The sequence below is a fragment of the Zalophus californianus genome, chromosome 6 (assembly GCF_009762305.2).
Source record: "Zalophus californianus isolate mZalCal1 chromosome 6, mZalCal1.pri.v2, whole genome shotgun sequence".
Taxonomy (NCBI): Eukaryota; Metazoa; Chordata; class Mammalia; order Carnivora; family Otariidae; genus Zalophus; species Zalophus californianus.
Genome location: NC_045600.1, coordinates 62,798,576 through 62,823,752, shown reverse-complemented (window position 1 = coordinate 62,823,752; position 25,177 = coordinate 62,798,576). Strand labels below are relative to the sequence as shown.

Here is a 25,177-nt window from a genome sequence, read left to right as displayed (position 1 = left end):
GAAAATGCCTTCATTCATGTGGTAGCTCCAGCATTTCTGGGCATTCTGAAAGCCCAGGGGCCATGAAAAGGTCTGCAGCTCCCCTTCACGTCTCTCTCTTCAGTTGCACAATCACCTTCATCTTAGATCACTTTGGAGAAGTTTGTTTATTTGTCTCTAGAGACATGCATGCTTTCTGTTTGGGGAAGAAGTAGTCAGGACTACAGTTGACCCTTGAACAACACGGGGTTGAACCATGCAGGTCCACCTATACACATTTTTTTTCAATAAATACAGCGCAATACTGTAGATGTTTTTTCTCCTTATGCTTTTCTTAATATTTTCTCTTTTTTGTTTATTGTAAGAATAGAGTGTATAATCCATATAACATACAAAATTCGTTAATCGACTCTTTATGTTATCAGTAAGGCTTCTGGTCAACTGTAGGCTTTCAGTAAATTTGGGGGAAGTCAGAAATTAGATGCATATTTTCACCTGTACAGGGTCAGCACCCCAAACCCCTGTGCTGTTCAACAGTCAACTGTGTTTTGTTGGAGGGGGTGAGGAGGGATTCAATTTTGGGGTCACTAAAGTGTCTTTGGTTGGAGGGTGATCCTGGCTCACTCCAGTTCCTTCTGTCCTGAGTTTTCAGCTGGGCACTGCCCAGCTCCGGGTGCTTCCTCTGCCCGTCTCACGGCTCCTTAGCACTTCCGTCCAAGAGTGGCTGTCAGAAACTGAAAAAAACCAAACCTCAAGTCAAAGCTCTCGAAAGAATTTTGTTGAGGAAGGAGACTAGAAGCATGTTTTTAATACTATGAAATTTGGGGATTGTCCATGGCTTTCTTGACTGAGGCCATGGCTATGCTATTGTGATTACGAACGTTGTCTGCACTTTAATTGTTGGGAGGGGTTATACGCAAACAATGAATCATGGAACACTACATCAAAAACTAATGATGTACTGTATGGTGATTAACATAACATAATGAAATAAAATTTAAAAAATACACCTTTAATATACTTCTTAGCCTATGTATATTGTTAAACAACCAGTTTCATCCTGGAATGGAAATAGAAGGATAAGACCCTGAATGCAGACTACTAAAAGACAGTTATAATCAAATACTTCTTTTCATGATAGAATTGTTTTAATTACTTATGGAAGGTAAGTACATAAAATCATCTTTCCAGACCTGGTTGACTACATATTGTATTTAACAACTTAACTAACTGACAAATGCTCTAATGATCATGATTGTATTAACCAGTGAGATTTTTGCTCATTTCTGGGTGTCTCTCGTATTCAAATTCTAAGCAGTAATTTTTCATCATTAAAGAGGTTTGCAAACATCATTATAATTGTTCCTGCCCATCCCCCATCCTTTCATCTTTTTTTTTTCTTTCCCCGTTTGTTGAAAAGAATAAGCATAGTATTCTGAATGGTTACTTCTTTCCTTCTTCTGGCATCTGACAGTAAACTTAGTTACGCACAAATCATTCTGTGCATCATGAGTCACTGGATGTTAGGCTCATTTTTGGTGAAATTAAATTTGTCCTTTTCCTTCACTGATGGGAATATTAGCTTACCGTGTTGGCTTCCTTCTCAAAGGGAGTGGGGATGCTAGTGGCATGACTGGAGGGAGTAACTTTATATCCTTTCATATACAGTCTCTGGGCGGAATGATTGAAGGAGAGGAGATTTTTCTCTAGCAGGAGAGAAATGTCTCCCCACCTCCCCCCGATACAGAAATCTCACACTCCAGGTCCTTTGACACATCACTGACTGTTGGAGAGCGTGGAGCCAGTGTTTACTGCTGGTTCTTGGGTGTTAAACAGCCCTCCACTGCTTTTATTGTACCATTAATTGCACTTAATGCAGCTGCATTTCTAGAACGCTTGGCTAGGCTCTGAAAATTAAGTAGAGGGTACTTTGTTATAAAATTCACTGTAATGAGCTCTGGTGGGACAGGGTCTGTTAAGTTTGAAATTACCTCGGGCCATTTCTAAAGGACTTCTTAAAATATTTCATATCTATAAAAGTTTGTAACTGGATAAATAGCCACGGAGAGTGTTGTACCAGGCAGAGGGAAATCCTCATTTCTCCTCAGTGCCATCTTTGAAAAAATATGAATGTTTTGAATGTTGGAGAGCAGTGTTTGTTTTCTGCCTCGTCCTCTGCCTCCCAGATCCACTAAATTCCAACTTTTCGGCTGTCCTCGCGTTAGCTCAGCTTGAGCTATTTGCACCATAATTTATAGATACAGACTTCTTTCCTTCTTGGTTCTTGTTTTGTTTTTGAATCCAAATCCTACACTGAACTAGAATAAATAGAGGACCCCTCTCTGGGTGTACATAAATTGGTTCAAGAAGAGGTCACACCTCTAAGAACAAAAACACTGAGGAGACAGCTGTAACTACTAGCCAATTAGTCTAAAGTTACCGCTACCGGCTGGGGCCTGAGATGGATTCCTGGTACCTGGCTGATAGATGCTGAAAATGACTTGAATTTCCCCAGGATTCTTGGGCTATGTGACTGACTGCCATTAGCTCTGCGGCTAATAAATTTTCAGATTGACTCATTTACCGGATAGCTTTACCAAAACATCCAAGTAATCCGTATGTGCTCATTAGAGACAGGTCCAGAACGAATTCCCTTAGGACTGATTTGAAAAATCTCGCTGGGATCAGCCTCACTGAGCTTTAGATGCACTGGCACAAATCAGGTGGAGGATCTTCTATGGTTTTAGTGCAGCAATTTATCTGAGTTTTGTAGTTAAAGTTTGAGCATGAGGTAATTAGAGCCCTCCAAGCTTGAAATTCATGAACCTTATTCCCCCTTTAATAGACTCTGTACAAGCTCACCGTTTGACTGATGGTATAGACGGAGGCTTTGTTAAAAGCCTCTGGTCAAAATGTAGTTTTAGAAATTTCAAAATCCGTTTTCTTTTCTATTTAGCTCTTACGTGTGTAAACAGGGGAGACTGCTGCGTGTTATTACCGAGGGTCAGTCGGCAGTCTGTTGTGCCCTTTGGAAATATTCAGTAGTCAATAATCAAATACACGCAGCTGGTTGCAGCACCACACCTGCTGTCCAGATGGGCCTGACCACAAACATGACATGACCAATCAGGACCGAGGAAGAGAGGCGGCGGAATGCCGTGGGTCTGTTTGGTTTCTTGCGCTGTTCATCCCTCCTGGCAAAAACTGGAAGGTAACCTTTATGCTGCTACCCTGTGGTGGTAGGCAGCGCTTGAGCGTACGTGTCTCCGCCTTAGGCAGCTGTGATCTCATCAAGCCTCCCAGTGCCTACCTTGTACACATTCTTTAAGAAGTTGAGCCTCTAAGTGTGGAATTTGAAATATATATATATATATATACATATATATATATATATATATATATATATATATGGATGTGTGCCCACCTGCTGATCCATGTATGTGCCCGTAGATAGTGGTACGCTCCATGCCACCACACCCTCTTTCTCCGTTTACTTTTATCAAAGATCATTATGCTAAAAATGTGGAACACAGAATCAAGGTCTAGCTGTAGTCTTAAGGATTTTTACCTGTGCCAAAATATTCTATCACCAATGGCCGTTTTTATCAGTCGGGTTTGTGAACAAGGCCATGACATGGGATTTTACTCTGCCAAATCTGCAGAGGTTTTTGTTTCTGTCTTTTTGATTTACACCTGATTCCGTAGAATACACGTCCTTGAGAAAGGAGAAGGGAGCTACTGGTTATTACTACCTCATCTGTGTCAAATACTGTGCTAGGCACTTCACATACATTATCTCATTTAATCCTTGAACAACATGCCGGAGTGGGTAGTAATATGTTCATCTCTCTGGTAACCGTATTTCTCTGAGATTTTACTAACTGGCTCTAGGACACACACACCCTAGGGAAAGTTCTATTTATAGAATATCCCCTTAGTGACTCTCTGTAATCTTCCTCATCAAAAGCATTTTACCAGCACCCATTTTTATTTTGCCACGGAGAGCTTTTTAAAAACCCAGATTGCATTAAAATGTATTTATTCCTTACTCTTTGCTAGGTCTGTGCTAGAAAACTGTCACAAATATTGAGATATAGCCCTTGCCACAACTCTTTGGACAAAGAATGATTACCTCACTGTACAGATGGGGAAACCAAGGCCTGGATGTCAGGTGTCTTACCCTCGTGCACCAGCTGGTAAATGGCAGAGCTGAGACTAGAAATAAGGGTTTCTGTCCCTCAGAATTATGCTCTTTCTACTAAACTACAACTGTCTCCCCACTTCTTAAGTACTCCTAAATACTCAGATGAATAAAAATGTGAAGACCCTTTGGCGAGTATGACAGAGGACAGAGCTACAACCAGGCTGACATACTAACTGCGGAAGAAGTTCCTTCTAAAAAAATGATGTCAGAAAATGAGGCAAATACGCCTCTGAGGGCAACACAGGAAGGAAGAGCGCTTCCTCTTCTTCTTGACTGGGGGTTAAATTATGAGGAAAAAAGATGGAGGTGGCTCGCCACAATGCCACAAATTAAAGTGAAGTTGGCCCAAGACCATTAGTGACCACATAGTCCCTCTCAGATTCTGAAAGCCCCGAAGTGAGCGGTTTTCAAAGAAAAGAAGAGAGAAAAGCAAGTGAGTTAAAAGAGCACGAGGAACCTTGACTATTTTCCTCTGAGTGCTGAGGATGAGGCTTGTTTCAACATTTTGGAAGTTCCAGAAGCTTGTCTTTCTTCCTTCCCGTCTAGAACATTGAACCTCACTGAAGGTGAGGCAGCTAAATAAAAGACACTTGTGTTTTCTCTGATTACTTAATATTCTTTTAGTTCACAACTGGGTATATTAATAATCTTTTGTGATACCAGCCTATGGGTATTTGATAGATCTTGGCTACAAGGAGGAATTGTTGACTGCTTTTGTGATCCAAGAGTGAGAGGGACTCCAAAAGCAATTCCAGGTAACTCCTCTCTTTATAACATTTTAAAAAGCTTTTGCCATCCCAAGAGATGCAAGGAAGGAAGGAGAGACTAGTAACCAAGTGGACCAGGAAAGAGCATCCTTTTTGATGAGTGAAATGAAGGACACTATTGGTAGTGTGAGGTGAGGTAGAAGCCTTAAAATTACCCTTTCTATAGCATGTGGCCATCTCTGTATACAGAGAGAGTTTCGCATTTTCATGAAATTTGAAGGAAAATCATTCTAGCCGTGGAGACCCGGATCTTAGGAAAGAATGCCTGATTTCCCTATTTACACAGGGGAGAAAAACAAGGGAGAAGGAGACCAGTCTGAAATGATGAGCCTGCAGGAGCGGCAGTATGGAGACTCCTAACAGGAGAGGTAAAAGGATGATTTCAAGAGAACAATGATGGCTTGATTTCAGTGTATTTCCCTATAGAAATATACTTTGGAATGTGACTCATAGATGATTATGTTATCTGACCATCATCTAGAAGAACGTGTTCTTTAAGTTGAGCTCCTTTTGGCTGGACGAGGCACCTCACCATGAAGCATCATTTTTGTAGATTCAGGTGATAGTAAAATATTGATTTTTTTAAAAAGTGATGTGTGACCCGTTTCTCAGCCGAACTTGAACTCTGGACAGTATTGTAGCTTCTTTCAGGGTTGTCCATCTTCTCTATCTTGTGGCTGTTGCTTGCTGCTTCTTAGGGTATAAACTTTCTCAAGTCACTTAAAAAAAAAAAAAGTTTTCATCCTGGGTATTCTCCCACTTCTCTTCCCTGCCCATCCTTTATCCCTTATTCTCCTTCCTTTCACTTCCAAATTCCTAAAAAAGGAATTTAAGGTGTGTAATTCGTGGTTGTCACCTGCCATTTACTCCTCAGTGGACAGCAGTGCCCCGACCCACGGTCTTCAGAACTCTCCCGTGGCATTTGACGTAGTTGAAGAGTCGCTCCTTCAAATGTTCCGCTCTTCTTCTTTGTAGGTAGGACACCGTCACCTCTTTATCCACCTCCTGCCCCTCTGATGGTTCCTTCTCAGGTGCTTCGCTGACTCTCTTCCCTCTCTATACATGCAGATGTTCCCCGGGCTGGCCCCCAGCCTTCCCTCCTTCTGCCCTTCTGTGGCTTCTCTGCCTACTGTATGCAAATGACTTGCCGCTCAGGCCTCACCATTGCCACGCCTCCTCCTGGAGCCTCAGGTCCGCCAGACATCTCCTCTCCGTGCGCCTGTCCTGATTGAATCATCCCTACTGTCTGCCACCCAACATCTCTACGGTCTCACACGGTGTTTCTTCCTTTCCCTTTAATAGTCAGTTTATGAACTCCCATTCTCACCTTCTAAATACCTTTAGAACTGAACTCTTCTCTAGAGTCCTCCTGACTTACTTCCCAGGATTAACTCGCCATCATTTCTTGCCTGTGCCGTAGCCATAACTTCATCTTCCCTGCAAACACAATTCTATCCTGTGCATCACTCGCGTGTTTTGCTGAATTTGTGCCGTTGTGTAGGCTCTTCTCTCTACCTCAGCCACACCTCTTACCACCACGTCCCTGGCTTGTTTGCCTGGAAAATTTCTACTCCTTTCTATACCAGGTATCTTCCTCTCTTTTAAATCTTTGAATTTCACTGAAGTTAGATGTCCCCTTTCCTGAGATCGTCCAAAGAAACCATTATTTTATTACAGTTTGTATTTCTGTCTCCCCAGTCTCCAGATTCCTTGAGAGTACCGACTCCCTGCCATTTCTGGAACTGGATAAGTGTCTCCCATCCCAGGGCCTTTATACTTGGTCTTCCTTCACCTGGACATCATGCCACTCCGTCACCTGATCCCTCTTTCTACTCAGAGTGTTGGAGACGTCTTTTCTGATTTTGTTTTTATCTTCTACAGAAATTCCTACTAACTTTTTCCCCTTCTCCCCTTTATTTTTTTCATGCCACTTATGTAATTAGATGTGTGCGTATTGTTGTTGTTACTTGCCCCCCCCCCCCCGCCCCCCGCGCCATGTCAGCTTCATGCGGGCATGTTTGTCTGCTTTGCTCATGCTTCCCTGGCTTATCACTAGAGGGCCTGGCACGTAGTAGGCCCTCAGTTAATACTTAGGTGAGTGTTTGAATTGTACCCTTTCCAACCGACGTAATACTTGGCACAGAGTAGACCCGCAGTAAAGGTTTATTAAAAGAATAAACATGGAGTATGCATTTGACCGTGGTTAAATAAATTGCCATGTCTGAACCCACTAAACTGAAGAGACCAGTAGCTTCCTGGAAAAAAAGAATCAAGACAGCTGGAAGACAAATAAAAATGACTGGCTAGTGGCAAAGTCCATTCTCATCAGAATGCTGGTTCAGTTATTCAGTTCAGATTTTTGGCAAGTGATGCAGATTCTTTTTCAGAAAATGTTGATTGATTGCACAGTTGTACCCACTTCATTTGCAAACCTTCATTATCTCTTTTTCCTTTCCTCCCTCCGTCTGCATTTAGAAGGGGAGGAGCTGTGTATAATTGTACAAAGCAATTTTTGTGAATAAACCAACTTACTGGCTGCTACTTTCAGTCTCGCGGTTCCACACCGAATACAAGTGTCTGCTTTCGTCCTGTGTTCTCTCTTGCCTGGGTCCGTGGCATTCATTCATTTGCCTCTTCATTTGATTACTCATTCATTCGAGGAATCATTTGTTCAGTTCCCTTTAGTGCCCAACCTGGTACAAGATACATGTGGACGCTTGGCTGTGGTCTGAAGCCAGAGTTCTTGACCTGAGGTCAGTGGAGGATGGGTTGCAGAAGCTCTCTGGGATTTTTGTAATTGTATGCACCAAGTTTTGTGTCTTGAATATTGCCTCAGGAAGAGGGTTTGCTTAAACAGCTCTGTTATTCAAAGCAAGCAATAGGTTAAGAACCTCTGATAGAGAGCGGCTTGAGCTGAGCCTTGAATCTAAATAATAGGCCTTCAGATTAGGGTTTTTCTCCTTGATATGTGTCATGGTCATGGTAAGTATGAAAGAGTATGCTTGTGTGTGTCCTCCAGTCCAGGTCTGAAAGTCAGGGCAGCCTGTTTACTATCTCTGCACTCCAAATAGTGCCCCCATGTCTTAGCTTCTAACTCTGCCCAAATCAGAGACTCTGGAGGTTCCCAAGAGGCAGATGGCAGTGATGATGCAGACCTTGATCTGCTAACACAAGCAAGACCTAGCGCCTGCTCACTTACCGTTGATAATTATGTGGGCTTTTGTTTATATGAAATCAGAAGGAAGATGGTGGGGTTTTAAGAGCTGATTTTGGTTTCCATTGGCGGTGGCTGTGTACATTTACCTAATCAAGTTATGTCTGAGGCATTCAGCATCTTAAAATGAATGCCAATTACTGCTGGAATAGGCCGTGAGTGAATCCTTCAAAAGAAAATTCAGTGGGCAGTTGCTGACACTCAGTGAATTGCTGGCTCTTTGCCCAAGTATGTGTGAAATGTTTGCACTGGTTTGAGGCCCTGATTGCATTTGGCTCACAGGGTTTGTGGTGACACTGTAGATTTGATATCATGCCATAGGAAAGGCAGAGCCCGGGCACAACATACAGAGAAACAAAATGTTCCCAATATTAAAAAAAAAAAATCCTAAATATTTCTAATATTTAGGAAAAATGCAGTCCCAATATTTCTGTTAAATTTGGAATTAAGATAGTGATTTAGAAAAGTCATCTTTGGCCTGCCCTCTGCTTTTCATAGCAAGGAGGAGAGAGCTGACATGTGCTGAATGCCTCCCTTGGGCTCAGCACGGGGCTCTAGAATGCTCATTCATTCACAAATATTTATTGTGCACCTTCTGTGTTCTGGGCCCTTTTCTGTCAGGGTTTCAGCAGTGCACAAAATGATTTCTCCAGCTTATGAAGGTGAAAGACTAGCGGAGGAGAGAGGTGATATGCAAATAAGTTCTAGAAGGGAAATTAAAGGAGGGCCGGGGCTGTCACATGTCTCAAAACAGCCGTATGAAGCATTAACCCTTCTGACAGATTGGGAAGTTGAGGTCCACAGAGCCTAACTTGTTCAAGACCACCCAGCTAATTAGAGACAAATGGAGGATTGAAAACTTGGGTCAGCCTGACTCCAGAACCCAAGTCCTTTCCTCTGCTCATAACTGTCCCCCGGTGAACTCCCCCGGCAAGCAGAGAGCAGGAAGCATTTGGGGGAAGGAACCAGACGCCCGACAATGAGGACCTGAATCACCGCAGTCCCCTTCAGAATGCCCAAGGGGATGTGACGGTCCGTTTGGCGACTGCGTTGTCTCGCGCGGTGTGAAGCTGTCTGCTGTGATGTAGACATGTGCTTCAGGGGCCACGATGTCAGCTGTGGTGTTGAAGCGTTGCGGGAGGAGTGGAAGGGCAGGGTCTTCAGACCAAGTGCAGTGGACCTTGGTCTTCCTTGGTGTAATCATGTGACTATAAAACTACGGTATTGAGCCTCAGGAAGGTGCGGTGGTAGTGGGGGGACCCAGCCTCACCAGCAACTGTAGGAGTGTGACATTCCAGCAGTGTTGTAGCTTAAGGGAAAGCAAGTTGGAGTGGGCAAGATGATGAGCCCGAAACCTTGCTATGCGTAACTACGTCAATGTGCATTTGTCCTTGCCTTCATAGCCGACCAGTGGATCCCAGGGTCTTGTGTGTGTGCGTGCGCACGCGCTGCCAAAGTGAGCATTCAGGGTCTTGACTGTTGTATTTCACTGTCCTTGTGAGCTAACCTTCCATTCGCCATCTCCAACATACCCCTGCTCTGAGGCCTTTCCTGCCCCCACTCTCCCTGTCTTATCCTGAGTTGAGAGTTGATAATTGCACATTTATTACATTTTATCCATTTGCTTATATGTCAGTCTCCCCACTAGACTCTGATCCCTGGGAAGGTCAGGGTCTTTTCATTTGACTATTCTCAGAGCCTCAACCAATATTTTGCATGGATGCCTTTAGCTCTCTTATGATGATGTATAAAGAGAGCATCTAGAAACGAAAATAGGAACCTGGCTTACGTCTATAGCACCTAGGTCAGTGAGGTTAATATCTGTTATACTACTATGTATTCACTAAATTTTGGATGAATAAATGTGACACCATAGTCTGAGATGGTTAAGCTTTGGAAATTGATCAGAATGACTTTCAAGCAGGTGCTGTTATAAGCAGAGAATTGTGTCCTTTGAGCCAACACCCCAGCGCTTCATGGAACTATTCACGTTGACTCTACTTTTGGCAGAAAGAAAGTCACTAAATGCACTGCCAAGCACTGATGTGGCACAAGGGGTGGGGGGCTGCTGTCTGGGAGAAAATACAAATATGACTGAATATATGAATGGATGAGGGCAAGAGACATTGCCTTCTTTCTCCCACAGAAACACAAGCTGCTTCCTGCACAGCCAGTGTTTCTTAGCTCCCTGTCCTATCTACCCTATCCGTGGCTTCGGAGAGCCTGAAGGATGAATGGAGCATTAGACTGGAAGTAATAATGCTGTGCCTGACTTACCTCCGAATTTGTAGCAGATGTTACAAATGTCATAACATAAAATTTGGGGATCAGACTAGGAAAACAAAATCAAGGTCACAGGTGTGTACCTATTCCTTTTACCATCCAGTGCTGACCTACACCATACTGTTCACTGATAATCTCTACCCCCTCCTACTGGGTGGAATCATGCCAGTAACAGTCGGTGAGCTGCTGAGGTCAGAAGGGGGGGACAATGGTATGGTAGCGCTCAATTGAAAGGATTTGAAGATGGTTTTCAAAATGAAAGCATAAGCCTTTTCTTCCCCCCAGACCCTACTGAACGAGCAAACCAAATCTAACCCGCATTAAAAATGTAACATTCTCAAAATCCGTTCAGCTGATTAGTGAGGGAGGTCGTTTCTGTCAATTAAAAGACAGGTTTTAAACTCTGCAGAGTTGGTGTGGCATTGAAATCTCAAATTTGATGTGATCTGTTTTCCCGGTTGAGAGCTGTGATCAGAGAATACTTGGTGTCTTTTCTATGCAGTTAATTCATAAGAACATGCGGTGTTTCTTCCTGACATAGACTAGGTGATTTGTAGAGGAAAGTGGTCATTGGAAGAAGAGGAATTTACATAAGAACAAAGACAATAACAGCAACAAAAGAAGAAGCTCAAATCGAGAGCCTGGGGATTGTACTCAGAAAGCGGAGCACCTTCGGACATCAGACCCACGTTCAGGCTCCACGCCCGAGCCAGGGTCTGTGTCGCCCACTGTCTGTGGCCCACTTGACCTTCTGTCACACAGGACCGCCTCACTCAGTGGTTTGCATCTTAGTCATTCGTCTTTGTGTGCAGAGTACCTAGCAGAGCACCTGCCACATGGGAAGGGTCAATGCATGTTTGTTGCTGTAGCTCTGAAGCCAGAAGATAGTTTCTGTCTTCTCGCTGAGCTCATGTTAGGTAAAAATAAAGACTCCCCATCACTCACAAGATTCTACATTCTTTTTTTTTTTAATGTGTTTGAGAGAGAGAGAGAGAGAGAGCATAAGCAGGGGGAGGGGCAATGGGAGAGGGAGAAGCAGACTCCCTGCTGATCAGGGAGCCCAATGTGAGGCTCGATCCCAAGACCCTGGATCACGACCTGAGCCGAAGGCAGATGCTTAACCGACTGAGCCATCCAAGTACCCCTACATTCTTCATTCTGAAGTCACTTGATAACTGCCACACTCTTAAAACTTACCCAGATTGAGAAGGGGTGAAATCCACCATACTCCACATCTCTGCTGAGAATCCAAAGATGGGAATTAGTCGTGATCAATAACCTTTTTACCTTTATTTATTTTGTAAAGAAAAGAGGACATTCTCATATCCTTCACTGTGTTAAGGGGATTAAATAGTTAAGTTTAAGCTTTGCCACCCAAACCACCCCCTCCCCGGTAGCAAGTTATTGAAGCCAAGAAACATATTCCGAAAAGACTCAGATGTCTTTTAAATTATTGTTGGACTTTGGTCCTTTAAAAGTGCCCTCTTTTTTTTATATACATTGTTATTTTGGCATGATTAAGAAAGTAAGATTGGAATAATCAAGTAACCCTTTTGTATAAAGTCCTGTTAGGAATTATAAGTATATCTTCATCCCTTGTCCAGCCTGATGCCATGCTCTTCTCCACCGATGCCTTCAGGCATCTCTTAAGGATTCCCCTCAGGTACCCCACCCAGGCTGTGGATCATGCCTGCATCTTCCTGAGGTTGCTGTCCAGGAGACGTTGGCTGTCAGAGCTCTGTCATTCCCTCAGGTGCTGTCACTCCAAGCAGCCGCTAACCACAGCCTGAAGAATGTCATCATCGAGGGGAAGTTTGGGTCCCTTCCTGAAGAATGTTAATCACCCTTTATCGTAGCCCATATAAGGGACATATATAATTGTTCCTATAGTAACTACCAGATTGTCAGAGAAAGGCTATTTTTCCTTTTCCCCAGCTACAGATGGAGAAATCCCTGCTTCGGTAGCTAGAAACTCTCCATTTCCTTCAAGGAAAAGGAAGGCGTGGTGGGCAATGTGAGTCTTTGAAAGGGAACGTTGGAATGAAAGAAATCCCTGTAACTTGTTGCTGACCAAATACACAAAAGCATTGTCCAGACTTACTAGAGTGATGCTTGGGTGCTATTTCCCTTTTAGATGACTTTGCCTATTTGATGTAGAAAATCATAAACGATTTCAAAAATCATAGGGCCAGTATTTAGTTCTTCAGAAGATGAGAAGTGCATGATGCACAAACCCCAAACTAAACAGATTTATTGAATGTTGTATGTTTTCCCCTTAGGTCTTCCTAGTTGAAGCCATATAGATAGGTATTTTTGTTTTGTTTTGTTTTTGTTTTGTTTGTTTTTGAGAAAAGCAGCCTGGTTTCTTTTTCCCAAATTAAATAATTCATTTGTACATATTAATACTTTCACAGTCATCTCATCTCTAATGCTTTTGGCTAATGCGTTCAATCCATACTTAAATTGTGGGAGAAATTGAAATATGTGTTGCATCAAAGAATTTTAAAATCAGCACAAGACTTCTTAGAATTTCAATTATTTTACTGGATTTAATACATCTTTTTTGTTTAAATTGGTAATAGGGCGCCTGGGTGGCTCAGTCGTTTAAGCGTCTGCCTTCGGCTCAGGTCGTGATCCCTGGGTCCTGGGATCGAGCCCCATGTTGGGCTCCCTGCTCAGCGGGAAGCCTGCTTCTCCCTCTGCCTCTGCTGCTCCCCTGCTTGTGCACTCTCTCTTTCTCTCTGTCAAATAAATAAATAAAATCCTTTAAAAAAAAGTTCTTAATTGGTAATATAATGTGTTCGTGGGTTCTGGGATATGAATTTTACAGATATATTTTGTGATGTTTAAAAATGACTAAATATGAGTTGGAAAATAAACCCGAAGTGCACCTTTCCTGAATAGAGGAGGTTTTCTTTCTTTTATTTATCGCTAATCATTCACATGCCCCATGAACTTTGCTTGTCCCCATTTCTCCTCTCTGGTCATCTGTATTTTAAATAGCGAAAACACTAATATTGGTGCAAGTACATTGAAAAGCATTGCTATCATTTGTTTTCAGATATTTACATGATGCATTGTGTGGAAGCTCCACATGTCGTGGCAGGGACAACGGAGTTTCAGTGACTGGGCCGCTGTATTGGTTAAGTTGGTACCGAGCACGACTTTTTCCAGTCTCTCCTCTCCCTCCCAATCTGAAACTCCCCCAGTGTCTAAGCCTTGCACAACCAGTGAGGGGCTTACAGTTGAAAGGATGCAAGTTGTGAATATGGGCAGTAGGCAGAGCTGTGTGGACCAGTTTCAGAATGAAGATTTGGTCCCATATTAAATGAATACATAGACCTTTTTATTTTGATAGGGAAACACAAGGCACGCACACTCTCCTTATAAACTTCTGAGGCTCCTTCCTGGGAAAACCCTTCCTTGGCTTCCCTTGCCCTACAGTGAGGGAAGCTAATTGAGATTCTTCAAGGGAAATCCCTTTTCTTTTCTTCCGTAGCCATGGAAAGACTCATTAAGCATTCTATACTGCATTCTTTCCCAGACCCTGACTTTGCTTACCCCAAGTGCTAAAGCCCAGGGAGCGATGTCCAGTATTCCATTAAGCATGCTCTTTCGTCCTCCCTACCCCCCCAAGCTCAGTGTGGAAACAGAGCCTTGCCCCTTGAAGGATGAGTTCAGAGGGCAGCCGTGAAGCTTGCCTTTTTATTAGGTGGTTGATTCCATCCCTGAAATACCACCTGCAGAACCTTCAGGCTACGTTTACCCATTCTGCCATACTGCTTCCCATGGGGAGGGGCCCGATGAGAAAATCTCTCTAAAATGGCCTTCCCTGCTTGCCAATGACAACTTTTCCCTAATAAAACAGTCCTTTGGAAACCCTGCCTGACAATGCCCTACTCCTCTTCACCTCGAATGTCTCTTTCAAATGCTCTTTTCCATAACAAGCCCCTTCCTCTCTCCTGCCTGTGCTTTACCTTCCTAATGTGAACTGTGTTGGTGAGGAGCTGGGGCAGCTCCACCTTCTCTGGAAATGGGGGTGGGGAGAGTTACTAAGGAAAAGGGCAATGCAGGACACAAGGCGAGTAGGACCCGTGACTTTTCCCCCTTTCATTATGTGTGTCCACTGAGCTGTCCTGTTTCTGTTTTGTAATGGGTTCTTCTGTGGCAAGCTGACCTTTTGGCTGAATAGGTCAAACTCCCACTGAGCGCTAATCCTCAGCCTTCCTGGCGATTGTGTATCCCCGAAGGTGACAAGCACTGGTTAGGAATATGACTGGGGGTGTGTGGTGTATTTCCCCAAAGAGGGATTGTCTTTTACTGCACTGAATTAATTCTCAAAGACCACCTCACAAGGTATGCGAGTCAATATTGGAATATTTTTGCTGACGTTGTTGAGGGACAAGACTAATTTTTCAGACACACATTTCAGATTGTGGTTTCCTTCTGTGTCTTCCATTTTTTTAACGAGGGAAAAGTCAAATTCACCATCCTAATGATTCATCGTATCATTTTAGATTTCTGAAACAGTCACAGTTTCTTGGGTTGATTTTTAAAAACCCTTCTCCCTATATATTTCTTCCATTTAAAGTCTCTTCAAATTTTAGGTGTTTTATTTTTAACCCTGGCAAAACATGAGTGTTGCAGTGTTTGTTGATAATTATGTGCTGGGCCTAGGTCTGTTTTGAATTGCTTAAAAAATTTTTTTGGACTGTTCATTAGGTTTTATAACACCAGTTACCTACAGTAATTGTAGGTAACCTACAGTAACTACCTGCAGTCATTAGCAATTTTCAACTTCAGGTTGGTACTCAGTAAATGCTGAATCACATTTGAAGTTGAATTATTGATTTTTTTTTTCTTTTAACAGTTTGTATAAGCTGTTCAACTTCCCCAGTTCTCATGTCTCACTGTCAGTGAGTTAGGGACATGCTCTTCACAGATAAGAGATTACAAACTCCATCTGTTTAGCAACGTGTTGTTGTTTGTTTTTGTTTTGTTAATATGATTAGTGTTCTTTAAATTTGAAAAGGTAGTGTCTTTTAACCGAGCAAACAGATACATGAAATGATGTCAGTAGATGAGATGAAACCGTGACCCATTCATCAGTAAGTGTACATTTGTCTGGACTACCGAATCGTTTTAGAAATGGTCGACTTCCAAAACACACAAATCAGAGAGTGCTTCATAAGCAGTATATTCTTTTTCTGAAAATGATGTACTTTGTGAAGGGAACACCTCTTTGGTTTTTCTTAGGCATTAATGATACTCCATTAGCAACGTGAGATTAACATAGAGCAGCGAAATAACTGTGTCTGCGTTGTTCCTGAGTGACCGGATGATTGTCTCAGTTCCCCAAATGCGATAGGATGAAAAGTACAAAACAAGAAAAGTGCATATTTAACATCTCTTCATTACCAATAGTGCCTGAGTCAGAGCTGGGCTTCTACCACGGGCATAATGGGCTCCTGTTTAACATATTTATGTTGGCTGTAAAATTAGGAACTGTCATTACAGCCCCACATCACCTGCATAAGTGCAAAACATATAAATCAAGAGAAGTTCCAGTGTCATAAAAATGCCATCGAATAGAATAGCATGAAACCACTTACAAGACACTTTTGTGTCTGATGCTAACATGTACTGGGATGCACACTCCAGTTTCTGGAGGATCTGAGGAACAAAGAAGGGTAACTAGGCAGGTAGGGCTCGTGGATGTAACAGCTGATAGAGACGTGTGGGATCCTCAGGCTGATGAATAATTTTTTAAATAAAATTCCTAATTATTTATGCATTTGCAGCATTTACTTAGAGAATAGCCTGGGCCCTAAGTGAAGTAAAGGCAAGAAAAGAAAGGCCATCAGTGGCCAGGCTTGAATAACCCCTGTAAGCACCCCCACTGAAGTCAATGTTCTATGCTTCCAGAAGGCAGTTGGGCTGCCATCTGTTGTTACTGGAGCATGCCTCTTGGGCCTCCTAGTAAATAAAACATTCCTAATATTTGCTGTGATGTTTTAGGGTTCTCTCTAGGTTGGAGGATGTTGCTCTCCTGGCCTCTTCTTAATCCAGCTTTTTATAGAAGAGTCTGCGTTCTCCAGTCCATTTCTTCTGTGAAGTGCAATGGTTTATTTTGAACTTCAAAATTGGAAGTCCTGAAATGCCCACAAATGATGAACTATTACTAATAAGGAGCTTTCTGGATCCTAATTACTGCCTCAAAAAGAGAGTGGACACTTTTGAAGTTTTTCAACTCCCTCCCCCGCCTCCCAGAAGCTCCCCACAACAATCTTAAAAAAAAAAAAAGGACTGCAGATTTTATTCATGTGGGATCATTCACACCAAGCTACCATAATGTGCAATTAACACTCTAGAAACTGAAAACAGTATTCAGCAAGACAGCTGCATTATCAAAAATGCCAAAGGAGTTTTGAAGGGAGTAATGTGCATGTTAGAATAGGAAATTAATCAGAAATGTGCACATACACACACAGCAGTAGTGTCTTAACTATATCTGAATATTAAATTTTTAAAAATCTCAAGTCTATACTTATAGTAAAGATTAATGTTAGGATAGAAAACTGATTTTTCTATTTTAAAATTATTGTGTGTTTTGCTTCTGAAGCAAATGAGGAAGTTAGAATAGAGATTTCTAAGATCCCTTCCAGCTGGAATATTCTTTGATAATAATCACTCTTCAATTATATTTTATAAATTTTCCCATTGAAAAAAATGCCCCTTTTATTTCTTCTTGCCAGTCATAATGATACTTAACACTCATGCTATTTTCAAAGTGCCTTTCAGACATTGCAGACACTAACTCACAATTGCAGGGGTAAACTGCCTACTTCTGCACAGCACAATAGTCATAAGTACATTTATATTATAATCCCTACTAAGCTATGGATCCAACTGACTGAGTAACTGAAATGAAGCAGAATTACCCCAGCAGCATTTTGCTGGAATTTTCTTGTCAACTAGCTGAAAGTGTTTTTAGATGTAAGAAAGTGGGGTTCGGTTTTATTTCAATTTATTGTGTAGGTTTGAGGAAGGTAGAGCTTTATAATAAAATTTGCAAGAAAAACAGGAAAACTTGAGGGATTTACTTGTTGGAAATAAGGAAAAGATCTAAATATTTCCTTCCAGAAGTTACTCTAAAGCAGATTTTTATGTTTGAAAACTTTTTTTTTAAAAAAGAAAAATACCCAGAACAGATTTGAAAGCAAATGGTGACCTCATGCAAAAGAAAATTGGTAAAGGAAAGACCCTCGATCCTGGATCCCACAAATATCCTGCATTAAGCTCACTTTTGTTAAGGATTATCAGAGGCTCCTTGAGTGAGGGGCCTTCAGACAACACATGTAGGGTCTGCCAGGAAGGGATGGACAGATCCTAAGTCAGTAGGAGAACCCGAGGATTCAGATAAGAAAACAGTCACTTCCCTGGTGAGGCATGTGCTAGGCAAGAGTCTACCTGGGCTTCTTGTAGGTCCTGTAGGAATAGTTACACATGAGTGTTCAGTAAATATGAAATCCAGCCATCCTGAGACACTTAACACTAGTGCAAACAGTCATTAATGAGAATCTCTTATCTGACATGTTGTGCTTATTAAATTGTGATAAAGTTATTGCCTTGGAACATTAAAAAAAAAAAAAAATGTCCTGTTTGCTTTTTCCTAGCCTAAAAGATATGAAAGGTTTAGTCCTGGGGGGTTTGGCGAGGGGTGGGGGAGGAGTACGTGGGCAGGCAGTATATGTGTGCTTTAAAAATAACAATTCTTAAATTTTACGAGAAACATTTTGCTAATTTATTTTAAAGAAATGTTAACATGCATGGTTTTGCTCCAGTGTAGGAAACACAGTCTAAATGTGCATGAAAAGTGAAAAAGTCTGGATATAATTTTTCATGTTCGCAGAAATTAATATTCTGAGTTGAAAATTTAGCCTCATGTCTGCTTTTGCTCAGGCAACTCAGAATCAAAATGAACCCTGGGTTGTGTTTCTTTCAGAGCTCTTTGGTATAGTAACCATCTAGTGATGTGTAGTTAGTGGGAAAATAAGTTAAAAGTGTGAATCAGAGCTCCAACTTAATTTGTTTTCTTCTTTTTTTTCTTTTTTCTTTTTCGTCTTCTTTGTTTTTTAATAAGTTATAGGTGCACAACGAAGGAGAAGCCCCAGTGCACTGGCCATTGAAGTATTTGAAGCACATTTGGGAAGTCACATTTTGCAGGTAACTAAAAGAGAAAGAAGCTTGCTTGTGTTTTACTAAGAAAAATTTACGCATTTAATCTTTATTTAAAAAATATTTTTAGATATCAGCTAGGTGTATGACTGTTGTTTTATCTTGGAATTATGAAATTCTTATGAATTTATTTTTTCCTTTTTAGAAAGCCATCCCTTGAGAGAATATTAATGAGAAAGGGAGGGCAAGTATTATTTGTGCTGTAATAATTGAGATAAATTGCACTATTCAGTTGATGTGCAATGTATAGTAGCTGGCTGTTCCCAGAATGATTGTGTGTGTGCTGCATTTGTAAGTGGATATATGTGTGTGTCTTTGGAGCTATATATTGTTTTTGGAAGAGCAAAATTCTGTTGTGACAGTAATGTGACATTTTTATGTGCTGCCAAATTTCAGTTGTTCTTTGCTTGAGTTTGTATTCGTAAGTGCTTTCAATCTTAACGTTTGCTTCCCCAAATTACAAGCTTTCTCAGAATGAAATTTTAAAAGTATGTTTTTAAGTAAACGGAGACAAATAATCATAATTGATTTTGCCAATGAATTCCATGGCAGGTAAATGTGAGGGTTACTAGGATGGAACTGCAGTCATTTAGTCCTGGATAAGATTCATCCCAAACCCTGCATCTCGCTTACTCAAAAAGATTTTTTTCCTTAAGACTTTGCTGTGACTTGGACACATCCAGGGATAATTGTCCTACATTGTTTATGCTTCCAGGACATATGTTGACATGGCCAAAACTTGTTTTTTCTTTTCTTTTTTTTTTTTTTTAAAACTATGTCAGATACATTTTTAATATGGAATTAGAGACACGTTCAGGATAGTTAGGCAGCTTATTTGGAAAAGTTGGTTATGCTTTTCATTGGACCTAGCATATTATTCCTGACGATATGTACCCAGAAAAACTGTTAGCATCAGATTCTCCGTGGTCATATCCCAGTGATTCTCTGAGGTGGTTCATGAGTTGGCAGCTTCAGAATCATCTGAGACACTTGTTTGAAGGACACATTCTTACTAAATCAGAATCTTCAGGGTGAGGTCCAGAAATTGATGATTTTTAACAGCCTTTTGAGACAGTTTTGATGATTCATTAGGTCTGAGATGTCACAATTCATATTTGCAAATTTAAGGCCCTGAACAGCCTTACTTGGCTTATTTTTGCTTATTCTGGTGTTTGCCATTTCTCCATTAATATCCATTAAATTCCTATATAACTGATGTGTATTGAAGTACACCTTGGGATTTGCTATTCTGTCATGCACACAACATTTTGAGTTACCTTGGCAGTAGATTAGTTTCAGGGATACAGAAAGGGTATTTCTTCCTAGATCCTCAAATTTTTATTTCCTTTTTTCCTGTACACACTTTGTTCAGAATCTCCTCTATAAGTTTTATATGAGCCATGCTGTATATATATTGTTAAATTCTGACTTGATTCGGGATGACTCCTGTTTATATTCAGAAGCAGTCAGTGCATAAGACTTAGTCAGTGAAAGAAATGGTCCAAACAGTAGCCTCAGATTATTATCGTCTCAATTCATTCTGAAATTTGAGTCCAGAGTCCTCAAGGAAGGGTGACTTAGGAGCTGCAAGAATTTTTTTTTTAAGATTTTTTTTTTAATTTATTTATTTGACAGAGAGAGACACAGCGAGAGGGGGAATGCAAGCAGGGGGAGTGGGAGAGGGAGAAGCAGGCTTCCTGAGGAGCAGGGAGCCCGATGCGGGGCTCGATCCCAGGACCCTGGGACCATGACCTGAGCCGAAGGCAGACACCTAACGACTGAGCCACCCAGGTGCCCCAGGAGCTGCAAGAATTTAAAACTAATTTTAAACACAAAACTTAGAGGAGTTTGAATTGAACATAAGCTTAATGTAAATAGAGTATATCATGGTTATTCCAAATGTCAGTTCAACAGTTGGTGTCATTAAGAGAGTTGGGCATCTAGAAGGAGGCTGCTGGGCTCTTCTTCTCCTGGGATTGGTCACACCCTGGGATTAGACAACACACTTGAAGAGAAACATAGACAACTGGATGCCATTTAGAATAGAATAACCAGACTGGTATGGGAACTAGAAATCATATCACATGAGGAGTGGATGAAGGGTTTGGTGAAGTTCAGTATAGTCAGGATTTAGAAAGGATATTAATGTCCTTTCTCTATATTTGAAGACCTCATATGAAAAAAGGGTTAGATACATTCTGTGTGGCTTCAGAGTGCAGAAGAGAGAAAGGGATAAAAAAAAAAATCACCTTCATTCAAGAAAACTAAATAGGGCTGTTCACTTCTGAAGTATGTTCAAAGTCTTTGTCTCTAAGGGGAAGTATAAGTGCCTTGGTAGGGATGCTTTCAAGAAAGTCAGGCCTCCAAGTATGGTTGTACTAGATAATCTTGAAATTGTCATTGAAATTATAATTTTTTATCATCTGATTCTAGTACCAGTAGTTACGGCATGGGAAGAGGTGTATATACTCCTCTAAATGAAATAGTAGAATTGTGGGTAGGAAGGGGTTGGGAAATGGTAGTAACAAGAAGAGCCTTCTCTAAGCTCTCTTAGTGTTCTTCCCTCCTTGCAGGGGGCTCTTGAGCCCATAGACCCTTACCTGTACCGCATTCAGCAATATCTCAGTGGTTTGCAAGCATAAGATGGTTTCCATATTTTTCTTCAAGAGGGTTCATGGTAGAATCTGGTTGATTCTTGAGGACAGGGATGAATTCTTTCTTCCCTCTCCCCTCCCCTTCCTTCACGTGCAAATATCTGATAAAAACCTGTGTAGTCAACACGGTAGGCATGGGAAATGTGGGACGTGGAAGATAAGGTAGAGGTCAGTTCTGAATACCCAGGTGGGGTTCAGTAAATGCCTGTGACTTCTCAGCACCAAGTGCCATGCTTCCCTGCCTGTGTCCCCAGTGATGTTTCATGGGAGAGTGGGCTAAGGACCCCTTGGTGTAGAGAGTTTGAGGTGAGGGATTAAGACAGACTTGTTAATTTTTGCTTCACCCATGTTGTTGACTGCAATATATGTTTTTGCTACATGTATCTTATTAGCCATGTATTGGCGTATCCTTTAAAATCTGACTTCTTTTCTGCTGAGATGGGGAACAATTTAGCTTAATGGTGATTCTATCAATATAAAAAAGAGATGTGCAAAGTCATTTTCCAATTTAACGGCCTAATACTGGTGTATGTAGGCAAGGTAATTGGCTAGGCTGTGCCCTGGGCAGCTCTGGGGCTACCAGTCACATTGTCACATGGAGGCTTCTGGAATGACTGTGATCAGTACCGTAGCCCCAGTGAACCTGTAGCTGTTTCAGGCATGAATTTCAAGATGGAGGTATCTTCTGCAGGAGAGTTGAGGGTTCAAGTGATACCAGCCTTGCAACTGCTGGACTGGAGTGTATGCATTAGGACTGAGTCAAGGCATTTTGGTTCACTTTATTCTTCTTTGACTTTTATTAATCACATGGGGAGCAGAAAGGCAAGGGGTCAGGTTTAGAAATTGTGCTTTTTGCTACAAGCTAAGAAAAGAATCCAAGAACTTTAGGTCATTATGTGGGGGTCTTTCCTGAATATAGTATATGTGACTAAGCACTAATCTGGTTCCTGCTTTGAAAGTTCTCTTAGGGCATTGTTGTTCCCACTTCATGACTTCTTTAATACCAAAAATTATGAGTGTTATTTACTTTTACTTTCCCAACTTAGAGAACAGATAGAATATCCATATTTTACTTATCAAAGTTAATGAAACACAAAATAGTAACAAATATCATCTTCATAACTCGTAAAATTAACTAGTGGAATGACTTTCCCTTAGGTGAAGATTTATGAATGGAGTGCTTTAATTATTTGCATGCCCTTAGCAGAAGGTTTTAAGTTTTTTTCTTTCTGTAAATAATGCTTACATAATTGTTATATAAAATTGCAGTATTGTTTTTGCATACTCCATAGCAATGCTGTTGTACTCATCTCACAGGTGTTAAAACAATCAAATCAGACCTGGTATATGGAAAATTTTTAAGGTTTATGTTTGTATTCATTGTGAGCACATTATGGTGAACTACCTATATGTGTATGTTAAATACAAACTACCTATACATATATGACGTTGTGTAATATGTATCAGTACTCACAACTACTACATACTTACAAAGTGATTGAAGGGTGGTCTTCATCCATAACTAGTTGTGGACATTAAAATAAATGACATTTTGTGACCTAGATGAATACAATCATAATAGGTACCCACATGTTTTATTAAAAAAAATCATAGTCTTAGGAGAATAAAAAGAATATTCTTTAAGAAATGCCCTAATGGGAGATAATAGCAGAAACATGGTACCCATGTGTCACTTTGCACTTGGCTGTATTGCATGAACCCTCCTATATGTGTGCCATCGTCCCTGCATTATTTCTGGGCATTAAGACATTTTGTTTTGCTCTTAGAACATTTAAGCCCCAAACTACAGGAGAATCCTGTGGGCAGACCAAGGGAGAACCATCAAAAACACTGTAGGATTATAACACTTGAGTTTGTTTGACCTGGAGTTGTTTAGAAAAGGCTGGGCACAGTGGTTAGGCGACTGCCTATCTTCCCTGGCAAAATGAGGGAGATGTTTTTGCAAGGCTCATTTATTGATAGAACAACCCTCTTGTAGAAGATATAGATATGGTCTTTGCCTTAGCAGAACAGTTTAATTAAGGTATGTATTTACCTAAAATGGTGGGGAGGAAGGTAACTCAAATGTAGCTATTTTTCCATTTGATAGGCAAAGTAGTCAGAGATTTGTATGGGTAAGATGGACAGCACCATTTCTCAATGAAGTGTCAGATTTTCATCATGAGGCTTTTCTTTCCCTCAACACCTCAGCCACAGAATACAGAGTAGATTCCTATCTCAAGTGAAAGAAGGACCTAGGTTTAAAAAAAAGCTGTTCGGGATCAGATTTGGGAAAAAATCAGATCAAGGTTTACCTTGCAATTCTGATGCCATTACTAATCACATTCTGAAGATTGGTTAAGGACATGTCCTGAAATCATGACTAGTTTGCATACTGCTTTGGTCCTGCAGAATTATTGTCAGAGAAAAACATACAGGTTCCCTACCAGAAGTATTTAAAAATTTGTAGTTGATGTAATAAGGAAAACGGATTGTATCTTGTGACGTTTTATATCTTTGTTATTGTTCAAGTATTTCTAGTCACAGTCCTGCTCCAGTCTCCGAGACCCATTCAATTGTAGGAGACTAAGAAAAAGATTCTTCAGAGAAAGTACATGAGCTCTATAGGCAGAGGAAGCTACTTAAAACGATGTTGAGGTTGGGGGTAGAGAATGCCAAATGTATTGTTCTCAGCATCTCCTTTAATCGGCAAGAGAAAAATAAAAGGTTGACGAGTACAATTCAAACATCTGGACAAAGCAAAGTGAATAATACCTAAAACAGCTCCAAAACTGACTAGTACAAGATCCAAATTATTTTAAGATGCTGCCTAGCCAAGCCAGCATTCATTTTACATTTGATGGCAGTATTTTTAAAAAACTTCTCTGAAAGAAAGTGATAACGTTCAAGTCTGTTGTTCATTTTATTGATGAATTGGAATTTCACCCTTATTTATTATTTCATTGGAACTTATAAAAGAAATGATTATCTCCAGGAAGTTGCATATTCTTACTCCTGGTGGCCCTTGTTGGCCAAGTGTCACCCTGCTGGATATCAGTGCTAAAATAAAATACGATAACTTCAAATAATAGAGGTATTCTTTAGCTGTGATAGAGGAAGGAGAGGAAGGTAAGCGACCCTATAGTCTCCCTGTGATCCAGAGTGGTAAGAAAATGTAAAACTAAATATAGAAAAAGAGAAAGTTAGTGAATATATTTGCATATGCAAATTAGCTTAATTGATACTGCTTGCCTCTACAGGGATTTTTCATTACAAACTGGAGTGCTACATTGTTCAGCTCATATTGAGTAATTTAGTAACTAATGAGACCAGTTTGCACTAATTTGCATATGATAAATGAGCTTAATTGCAGTAAATAACTTGGAGGCATAATTACTTAATTTTCCTGTGTTGCACGGCTTTTAAGTTCACTTGTATGAACAACTCAAGATAATTTTGCATATTTAAATTAGTTGCTTTTAAATTTTCTTGAACAACAAAAAAAAGGAACACACCTTATCAATTGAGCTGTAAAACAATTGGAAGTAAGGTTTATAATGTTTTTATTTAAAAAGAAAAGAAAGAGAAGTAGAAATTTCTTCAGTCTGTTGTTCACCTGTCTCACTTCCTTACCTCAAATAAGATACTGGCACTGATAGGAAAATGTTTTTAGTGTTGGAAGTTAATTCACAACTTCTGTTAGAAACTGACCTGAGTTTCAAATGAAATACGTCTATGAGTGAATCATAACTTTTGAAAGAGGGTTTATGACAGAGATGTGTCTGTCCTTTATCTAATTTGGCAACTGAATATTAGAGGAGTCAGCTCGGTCTCCTAC

The 25,177-nt window shown here is 40.8% G+C and overlaps 1 protein-coding gene across 1 annotated transcript in view; it reads left to right on the top strand.

Annotated features, from left to right (window-relative positions):
- The window catches only part of NPAS3 (neuronal PAS domain protein 3), an 841,130-nt gene that overhangs the window by 390,830 nt on the left and 425,123 nt on the right, over positions 1–25,177 (top strand). Inside the window, 1 exon segment of the mRNA XM_035728203.1 lies at positions 18,591–18,673. Coding sequence (XP_035584096.1) covers positions 18,591–18,673 — 83 coding nt within the window.